The 11,094-nt window shown below is 37.7% G+C and overlaps 1 protein-coding gene across 2 annotated transcripts in view; it reads left to right on the forward strand.

The window, feature by feature from the left end:
• Nucleotides 1–10,798, forward strand: part of tspan13a (tetraspanin 13a) — a 71,072-nt gene extending 60,274 nt beyond the window's left edge. For both annotated transcript variants that reach the window (XM_069913790.1, XM_069913789.1), the window contains exons 3-6: nt 1,832–1,912; nt 5,940–6,053; nt 7,624–7,728; nt 9,413–10,798. In XM_069913790.1, the coding sequence (XP_069769891.1) occupies nt 1,832–1,912; nt 5,940–6,053; nt 7,624–7,728; nt 9,413–9,487 (375 nt within the window). In that variant the 3' untranslated portion in view covers nt 9,488–10,798. The remainder of the gene's footprint in view (nt 1–1,831; nt 1,913–5,939; nt 6,054–7,623; nt 7,729–9,412) is intronic.
• Nucleotides 10,799–11,094: the final 296 nt, after the last annotated feature.

The following is an 11,094-nucleotide window of genomic DNA, read 5'->3' on the forward strand; positions in this document are numbered from 1 at the left end:
TATTAGTCGGAGATGCCTTCCCATTCCCATTTCCATTCTTACCAGATATCTTCCTCTTAGGTGAAGAGTGCCTTTCAGTGGTCCTGTATGGTAAAGAATTAGCAAAAATTAGAACATTATGATCACTCTCAAAGAACTGTGATTGGAAGTTCCCATAAAAGATCTTCAAAACTGCTGGGTATCTTAAAGAATATTTATACCCCTTCTTCCAAAGCACTTCCTTAGCCAAATTAAATTCTTTATGCCTTTTAATAATTTCTTGACTTAAATCTCGATAGAAGAAAACTTTGTTTCTTTGAACCATCAACGGGGATTAAAATCTTCGTGCATTTTGAACTGCAACTCTCAATATGGTTTCCCTATCTTGGTAACGTAGACAATGAATCAAAACAGCTCTTGGAAGTTGGTTTCCTTCGTAGAGCCCTATGTGCTCTATCCAGTTCCAAACCTTATGGAAAAAATTCCAATCCCAATGCTTCGGGGATCCATTTAAAAAAAAACTTTATTGGATCCAAACCTTCAATTCTTTCAGGAATTCCCACTATTTTAACATTATTCTGACGACTTTGATTTTCCTAACAATTTATTTTCTTCAATAATCCTTCTGAATTTCCAATCCAACAAAATAATCTTCCACTTTTTCTATTTTTTTCTTTATTTCGATCCACTTGTTCTTTACAAACTTGAAAGGCACCTTCCATCTTTTTAAAGTCATCTTGAACTATGTCCACTATATTCAGGCACCTATTAACATCAGCTTTAACAACAGAAATATCTTTCTTAACAGAAGAAACCTCTTCACAAATACTATTCATTTTTTCAGTCATATTCATAAATCCATGGCCAATCTGAATAGACATTTGTGTTAACATATTACCCATTTGATGAGCTATAGATTCCAAAATTGTAAAGACAGCATCAAAAGTAGTATCACTGGATTCACCATGAGGCCTACCGTCTTTCCCTTCATCAGTAGTCAATATTTCTTCTTCTGTTTTTTTTCAGTTTGAGCAAAGGCTTTAGTCTGTTGTTCTTTTAATTCAATTATTCTTGTAACTTTACTTCTGGTCCGCACACCTGCAGAACCAGACCTGCTGTTCAGAGCGCTGCTGACTAACTTCTCCAACAGCCCATACCTTGATGCACTGTGCATGCCCGGTAGCGTTGAGGTCCGCTCATGTGTGTCTTCCGACATGCTCCCTCAAGCCTCTATGTCGCCGGGACCCATAGCAGTGTCGCGCTTCGGGGCCGACTCAGATGATGTCAGGCGCGCTGATCATGGTAAGGGGAAAAAATTGGAAACCTAGCGCTATCTTGCGAGGGCGCCGGGGTAGTACTTAGCCGAGCTGACACATGTTGTTGCTTGGGTAACAATCCAGTCGATTCCGTGGATTCCATTTGGTAAGTAGACCTCATTTCTTCCATAGTCTTAAATGGAAGTTTCTTCTGAGTCTGTACTTTTGATTTCTTTGTGTTGGCAGCCATTGTAGTCTTTTAATATTCAGACAACTTCTGAGCAGACTTTCCAGACTTTTTAGGTACTTTAATTCAAGTATTTATCAGTCCAGCTGGGGGAAGATGGAATTACACCTCTTCTTCCTTCGCCATCAGGCCACACAACCCTTCCTGATGATCCCTTTCTGAAACTGAAAATGTTGCACCAACCACTATGCTGACTGTGACACCCAAATCTTAAGGAAGATTTTCCACATTTAAGAAGAAATTTTGAAAGCTATTTGATTTTATAGAGATCAGGAATAGTTTGGTAACATGTGTCCTATGTGCATCAGAAGATAAACACATTATTTCTTCCTTGATTGCTAGCTATAAGTACATGGTCATTCTGTTCTTGGTGTTTGTTGTCCAGTTCTCAATCTCCTGTGCCAGCCTCGCACTCAATGAGAATCAGCAGGTGAGGAATTTCTTTATCCTTTATTCTTTATTTTGCAAGTTCAGATATGATCCATTCACGTTATTCATGGAAAATAAATTTGCAGTCCTCTGCTTGTATGTAACTCCAAACCCAACAAGTTGTTGACTGAGAAATAGTTACAAGGAACAGTCAGTATACACATTAAATTTTGGTGATTTCATCTGTTACATTTAGGCACCCTCTCTGTCAACATGACCTGTGTTCACTCTGGGTTCTGAAGTGTCTAATGAGGTTAATATGGGAGCAGCATACACTTTTGCAGGTGGTACATTACAAATTTTAGTCAGTAACTTTAACCACACCTCCTGAAGAAAATGACCATCAGCCCAATTACCACCAGCAAGTAACCTGTTGTACCAGAGATCCCAGCACACTTGATCAATGTTACACCAAGGTCTATTTTTGGATCACCTGGCTGTGCTCCTTCTGCCTTCATGAAGACAGCCTAAAAGGAGAGGCTTTAGAGATCAGGATAGACAGAAGGTAGTCATGGGAGGCAGAAGAACAGTTGCAGGAATGCCTTGAGTCTGTGATTTGGGCAGTGTTCAAGAACTCAGCAGAGGATCTGAATGACTACACGAGAGACTTTTCTAAAACAGCTATGGACAAGTGGGTCCCCACCAAATAGTTCAGGGTTTTCCCCAACCAGAATCCCTGGATGAACACTGAAATTTGGAACTTGCTGAGAACCAAATCACAGGCATTTAAGTCTAGAGATCCAGAATGCTTCAGAAGGAACAGCTAAGACTTACCAAAAGCTGTTTCCAGGGTGAAGCAGAGATTCTGGATGAGAAGGAAATCCCACAGCTGTGGCAGGGTCTAAATGACATAACCTGCCACAAAACCAAATCTAGTGCAGTAGGAGACACCAGAGCTTCATTCCCAGATGAACTCATTGACTTCTGCACCCAATTTGACCACCAGATCAAGGAAGAACCACTGTGCACAATCATGTCCTCAATGATCCTCAACTGTCATTTTCAGCACAGACTGACTTCAGGAGAGGGAATCCAAAGAAAGCATCTAATTGGATGGAGTACCCAGCAGAATACTGAAAGTCTGGGCTGACCAACTTTTCAGTGTATTTCATGGATATCTTCAACACCTCACTCTAATAGGATGTTTCAAACAAGTCTCAATTGAACCTATGCCCATGAAGAGTGTGGTAACCTGCCTAAATGACCTTCAAACAGTTGCACTCACATCTGCAGTGATGAAGTGCTGTGGCTGGTGTTGAAGCATATGGGTTCCTGTTTGAGCAGTGACGTGAATCTGTTCCAAATTGACTACCACGTCAACAAGTCTATAGTCAGTCCCGTCTCTGGCTCGATACAAAACCCTGGGACATACAGGCAGCCAAGATGCATACATCAGGATTCTCTTTATTGACCACATTTCGGCATACAACATCAGCATCCCCTCAAAACTAATCTGCTAACCTCAAAATCTGGGCCCAATACCCCACTATGTAATTGGATCCTGTATTTCCTCACCTCCAGACCACAATCAGTGAGGATTGGTAACAATATTTTCTCCACAATCTGTATTTGAGCACCACAGGACTGCCATCATAGACCTCGTTCTACTCGCTTTACACCTATGACTGTGTAGCTTGGTACGACAATAACACCATCTACAAATTTGCTGATAATAGCATGCTAGTAGATTGTATAAAGAAGGATGATGAGTCCGCATACAGAGGGGAGATTGAAAACTTGACTGAATAATGTACTAACAGCAACATCACATTCAATGTCACCAAAACCAAAGAGCTGATTGTGTTCTTCAGAGGGGAAAACCAGAGGTATATGATTAATAATTGGAGGATCGGGGGTGAAGAGGATGAGTAAATTTAAATTCTTGAGAGACACTATCTAGGAGGACCTTTCTGATCTCAACACATGATGTAGTCATGAAGAAAGCATGTCAGTATTTCTACTTTCTCTAGAGTTTGTGGAGGTTTAGTATGACATCGAAAATCTTGGCAAACCTCTACAGATGTGTCGTGGAAAGTATGCTGACTGGCTGCATCGTGGCCTGGTATGGGAGTACCAACATCTCTATGCAGAAAGCCCTGCAAGACATGATGGACACATCCTAGTACATCACAGGCAAAACTCCCCACCATCAAAAAAAAACTACAGGAAATGTTCACATCGGAGAGGAAAAACAATCATCAAGGATCCACTCCACCAAGCACAGGCTCTGTTCCCGCTGCTGCCATCAGGAAAGTCTTGTGCCATGGGTGCCACAAGACTTGCACCACCAGGTCCAGTAACAGCTGGCACTCCTTCACCATCAGACTTCTAATCAACAAATTTAATCAGAGACTCGTGCAAGGACTTTATTTGCCTATTATTTATTATTGAATATTTATTTAATTTATTGCACAGTCAATCTTACGTTTCTTTTCTGTGTGTCTCTATCTTGAGTACAATATTTTGTACTACCAACATGTAGAAATTCTGTCTGGCCTGCAGGAAAAAGAATGTCGGGGTTGCATGTGATATTGTGTATGTATTCTGACAATAAATCTGAAATTTGACAACTGTTATTTTGATAGAACACCCTATGCTGCATATTATGTACCTCTTCTAGATTCTTGGAATACCTCTGCTAAAAAAAACTCTCTTTTGCAGTTGGTCTCTCTTCAGCATAGTTCATGTGATGCCTGATCTATTGTTTAATTTCTTCTGTTACAAGCCCAAAAGACTCAAAAACCAGCAACAACACAAGACGATGGCGACTTAAACAAAACTGGTTTATTTTCTTGATACATAATAATATCAATATTTAATATTACTATTAACTTAACCCCCTTCTAATTATAAGCGCACATGTCTGTAATGTTTATTTGTTCAGGTAAGTTCTTTTTCACTGTCCAATCATTCACTTTTCACTTCTCAAAATTCACTGGTATCAGGCAATCTTTCGTACTGTGCACCGAATTTATGATGTTCACCAGGCTCTGCTGCTTTAACTTAAATTGTTACCGCTTAGGAAGGTCTTTGTTGGTTTCAGAGAGATGTTTGTTGGACATTCAAACAGATTTCCTTCAATCAGCCACTGAAATGTCTTACCGAAGAAATTTGCTCCCTCTCAGGTTTTCCAAAAGGTAACCTCCTCTTCCAGCTTACCACAGAGTTATTCTTTCTTTTCCCCCCCTCCACCCCCCCACACACACCCTATTTCACAAAAAAACACAATAACCAGCGACCGCCTCTGTAATTGACTACAGAGATTTAGTATAGGCTGAACTTGAAACTCAAAATCTGTCTAGAAATGGGGTCTTGCAGGTCTGCGAACTTGCATTCTTCACCTCAAACTGTTGCTGAATCTCACTCGTACTCTTCTTCCTCTCCTTCCCCTCCCCCCCCAAAAATGAATGTTTTCTCTCTGTGTGCAAAACCACATGACCCCTCTTAAAGCACCAACCTTCAACCAGCAATTTAAACTTCTGGCACCAGTCTTAATAACAAAAGATTCTCAGTTCTTGAGCCTGGCCCTGTACAAACATGCGGATCCATTAACTTGTAAAACTCTCCCATTTTTGCAACAAAGCCAATTAGAGTTATGAAGTCTACTGCATGACACTTGAGATATTTCTTTGTGAAATGTGATCGAACACCTAAACCTCACAATCTTAACCCTTTTAAGATATATTTTAATCATAATTTTATTAACCCATTCTTTTAAACTTGGTTAGATGATGCTTCAAAAAAAAAACTCCATTGCATTTAGAAGCCAAGTTTGTACAAGTAAATTGGGCTATTTTATATTACTTTCCTATTTCTGGCCAAATTGTTTCAAAACATTGTTAGTATTGTAACAAATGAACATGGGTATTGTCTTTTGGTCACAACATTAAATTGAGACACTGCATATATGTTTTATCATATATTGTGAATCTTTTAGGGATGCTGTGAGAGATTAATAATATATCTTATAAGTACAACCTACTTTTTTGCCAAATATTTGAACTGCAAAATAACTTTTTCTTTTTTAGAACCATTTTCTGGAAATAGGATGGAACAAATCAGTTGAAACCAGAGGAGATGTGGAGGGATATTTAAATTGTTGTGGATTTAATGAAATGGTCGTGAATGAAACCTGCAAAGCAGTAAGTGCACAAAATGCTTTGAAATTAGATCATTTTTAACTGTCCTATGGGGGGGAAAATGCAGATTACTCTTTGGAATATTCAATCTAGATTAATTCAACATAAAGTCCAGTTACTTTGAGCCACACAGGTGAACAACAAAAATGATAGAAATTACAAAATTTAGAAATGGGTCTCAATATCAAAGACCAATAAATCCTTTTGTTGTAATGCTACTTCAGGATTCCTCCTTGCCAGCTTTACTCTGGGTGGAAATATAGTTCCTAATATAGTTTCTAAAAAGCACAGCACTTCATAAACTTGTCACTGTTACAATGGTGTGCATATGAAACTGCAGATCCTGGAATGTGGGAAAAAGCCATTTGTTCGTGGTCAAGCATTATGAATGGGCAAAAAAAAATAGTCAATGTTTTGGAACAGAACCCTTCACACTGTCTGAGAATGCAGAGAGGAGATGGCCAGTATAATGAGGATAGTGCATGTGAGGAGTTGGAAAAAGACCAATAAACGATTGGTGAACCAGAGAAGATTGAAGGTACGTCATTACATTTGGAAAGTTCTGATCAGATTAAGGATGGTCAACATGGCTTTGAAGGGCATGTCACATCTTACCAATTTGATTGAGTCTTTTGAGGAGGTGACAAAGGTGGTTGATATGAATGGGGCAGTGGATTAATTTTCATGAACTTTGGTGAGGCGTTTGATGAGGATCCTTGTGGTAGATTGATTCAAAAGGTGCATGTGCATTGGGTCCATGGTGAGTTGATAGTCTGGCTATAAAATTGGCTGCCCCATAGTAGAAGGGTGCTATTTGGGCTGAAGACCTGTGACCAATGCACTAGAGGAGGTCTGTTTCAGGAGAGGGGTAGGAAGTTTCTGGGAGATGTGTGGGGAAAATATTTTGCTTAGAGAGTGGAGAGTGCTTGGAACAGGCTGCCAGGGTTGGTGGTAGAAACAGTAGTATTTGTTGTATTTGAGAAGCATCTAGATAGACACATGAACACGTTTGATTTTTTTTTGGTATCCTGTTCAGTACAGGCATGTGGGCCAAAGGGCATGTTCCTGTACAGTACTGTTCAATGTCCTACGAATGCAGCTTTAAAACTCGAGCTTGAAACCACTTGGGACACTTGTTTTGTACCCAATTCTTCACCCTGAACATTCACTTGCTTTTCATTGTAGTTATGTTGGTTTTCTACAAGTCCAGATGTTGATGTGAAGGAACAGGAAAATACTTATAAATTCTGTAGTTTGCAGTTTCCTATCCCAATTCCACATAAAGTTACCTTTGAAATTATTTTTCCTTTCCTTCATTGCTGAGCCTCAATATTGCCACTAATGAGCATCACTGAAGAAGTTTTTCCATCACATGGGCTGCCATTGAGGGGTCAAGGCACAACCACCTCAAGGGTATTTGAAGATGGAAATTGCTGGCTTTCCCATCCATATCACCAAATATTGGGACTTTTGTACCCCAAGGGAGAAAACCTTTTGCAATGTCAACAAGACTTGTTCCGAATTAATTTAAAATGCATACATCACAAGGTGAATGATCTGTCTCTCTTTGCAGCTTTGCGTCAATAACTGTAAACCATGTGGACCAATTCTAAGAACCTATGCTGGTGAAGTACTGAGATTTGTTGGTGGTATAGGTCTTTTCTTCAGCTTCACCGAGGTCAGTAAAACCTTTCAAAAGAAATTAACTGAAGAATTAGCTCAATTAGAGTATTTCAGAAAGACCTGAAGCAGTTGTAATGCATTCTTAATAAAAATGGGGTTTTATTTTTCATACTGCACGTCTAATTCAGTTTCTTTATGTGGGATTATTTCCAAATTGTATGCAGAACTTTAAAGGAATAATTAATATTCAGAATACATTACCCAGAAGTATTCATAAAATGCCCTTTGTTGCCTTTGAAAGTTTTTGATGAATCTGGTTATAAATCAACAAAGTTTATGTTGATGCTTGCTTATTGATTATTGACAAATATTCATGATTTATGGAAGAGCTACTTCATTAAGCAAGCTTGAGGGGTTTTAACAGGGATAACATTGAATGTATTGGATTTATTGAACAACCTGAAACTTGTATAACAAGAACAGCACTTCTCTGCATATGGTAGGGATTCTGCATAAACACAATTCTGAAATTGAGTCAGGGATTTTACAATTATCTCCAAACTTGGACACTGAATTTGAATGATAATCTTCTACAATGATGCTGAGAAATTTGCCCACTGTTCCTGAACCAGTTTAATTCTAGTATTGCAACTCATTCATTCATTGGAATGGTGAGGAATGTCATTAGAGAGGATAAGTTTTAAATTAGTTTTTACATGTTTTAATTTGAGAATTTACTTTTTAAATATTTTGTCTTTGAATGTTGGAAGTACAAATATCCAGTTGCTTTGACAACTGACAAAAATGGAGACATGGCTTAACTTGCTGTCAAGAAATTTCTGAGGGCAGGGTTTTCCATTTAGAATCTGAAAAGTTCAGCACTGCCTGAAGCCTTCCTGCTGCTTCTGAGCTGAATAACCTGCACCAGGTAAGATCAGGCTTGTAGTTAGGTGGTTAACAAGCCAGTGTGGGGAGAAAAAGTGATTGGTCCAATGAATTTGAGATGGGAACTACTTTAGCCATTGTTTCCAATGAATCAAGATGTTGCACCTTGAAACACATCACTTTTGCTCTTCATTGTATTAAGCAATATTTTATATATTTCCAATGGATAAAATTTGAAATTCACTTATATCTTCCATATTACTAACACATGCTAACATTAAATCAATTTGTTACAAAATCATCTGAGCATTTGATATACTGCTGATTTCAGTATTGCAGTCATGTAATGTTTCTAGATTTTTTGGTATTTTAAAACCTATAAAAGCTTTTGTATGCCATGCACGATGACTCAAAGTTGATTATTATTGGTTTGTTGCATTTCTGGAGAACAATGGGCATTTACTCTTTCAGCTTCAATATTAAGTTGGCTTTCTCGTGTGTGATTCTATAGTATAATTTTGACTTGAAGGCATAAAATGAGAAAGCAAATCTTAAAAATTGCACACTCGCTCATATAAATTCGGCTGTATATTTTTGGCAAAACTAAATGGAGATAATTTTATTTCAGGACAGAAAACCTTTGAGGATATTGGCCATCACTGTGACATTTTGCTTGATTTATACTGCCCCCCCCCCCAAAAAAAAATTTGGAAGCGCATGAGAGGCTGTTAACTGTGGATAATGGATGCATTAGATGTTAAATTTACTCTATTATAATTGTCTTGTTGCATTCGTCATATTATTTATTCATATATGCCACCTAATTATAAAACTTGTAAGTATATTTGTTTCAGATACTGGGAGTTTGGTTAACACACAGATACCGGAATCAGAAAGATCCACGAGCAAATCCAAGTGCTTTCCTCTAAGGGAAATTTTCAGAAATGCCACACTGCAAAAATATTGCACTTCTGACACACCCTGTGGATTTTTTTTGTTATTTAAATGTTATGTAACTCAAATCCAGTGTTGCTTGCAAGATGTTTTTGAAGCAGGATAAGTTTTTATTTGTTGTTGCACCTTTCTTTTGAAATAAAACTGATAATGGAGCTTGATTGATCTTTCAGAATTGTAGCAACTCCATTTACTCTGCACATTTATTCTTGTAGACGCTTGTTAGCACAAGAAGGTTCCTTAACTGTTGGGTTTCAAAATTACCTCATGCAATCTTCGGGAAAAAAAACTACTTTGGCATTGGATGTAATTTTCAAAGGAAAAAAATGAAGTTCTTGTTCATTATTAATCATCAGGGTCCCTTCAGAATTTTGCAGTGTAAAATCATGTACTAGCTTTTGATAATTCCATTTTGCACATTTGGATTCTGCTAACATTGAAGCAATTTTTGTTTGATTAGCTGATGACTTCTGTTAATGTTAAACAAATTAGTGTATAATATAAGCACTGTTGGAATTTGTTTTTGCATAACAACATTGAAGCATATTGGAATTTGGATTTTTCTGAAGACAGTTGCATTATGTCTGGGATTTTTAAAAAAATGAATGACTTTGTGGCTATTGATCTTTTGATCAACAGTGTGCAACCGATGCTTAAGGAAATGTATTTCTCTCTTCTGTGAAACCTTCTGAGTTGCAGAATTGTGGATGTGTAGAAAAGTTAATTTCCTTTGGGGGGGGGGGGCATCTCCAATGATTGTACCGTTTCTCTTGCTTTGGAAGTACTTTCATCTGCCAGTGTGATTTATTGTGAAGTTCTAATGTGAACCGTTGTGTCCCTATCAATGATAAATTTTAGTGTAATTTTAGATTGGCTCAAAAGAACTTGGTCCATTTACACTAATTTTAATGCATGTTTTGAGGTTATGATTTTTTTTGCTTTTTGTGCACAGCAAAGTTTGTTAATTGAAAATCTTAATTTAGAAACTAGCTTAATATGTTTATATAACAGTTGTTTTTCTCTGCATGTGATTGAGAAATTGTTTATTCAGTTATTTAAAATATTGTCCAATTGTATACAATAGTCATTTAAATTGAGTGAAGTTGGTGGCTTGGTATTTCAATAGATGTACAAGTCAAATCGTTGATCATTTGTAATTTTGGAATGTAACCAATTTAAAAGCTACCTTAATGTGGAAAATATTACGTTTATGGGATTAGTAAATTTTAAGAGAACTTGCTTAATTGTGGACTTTAACCATTAAAAATTCACATGTAGGTAAGTGAGTTGAATTGTATCTTTCTCTTTGTTTAGCTGTTGTTTGTTTCTGTGACTTTTTATTTGAGGTTATCCAGAAATCTTTCACCTGTATTATGTTCACCTATCATCCCTCTGCTTGTATACCCATTTGCTCCTGGTGAAGTCATGCCTCACAGTAATTTCTACTTCGATACATAGCCTTGCCCTGTTCCTATTTTGGTATTGTCATTCATCTTTATACTCCAATGTTAGTGCTTCAAAGTAGAACTATGGAACACTACAGCACAGAAAACAGGCCATTCAACCCTTCTAGTCTGTGCTA

This window comes from Narcine bancroftii, chromosome 1, assembly GCF_036971445.1.
Source record: "Narcine bancroftii isolate sNarBan1 chromosome 1, sNarBan1.hap1, whole genome shotgun sequence".
Classification (NCBI taxonomy): Eukaryota; Metazoa; Chordata; class Chondrichthyes; order Torpediniformes; family Narcinidae; genus Narcine; species Narcine bancroftii.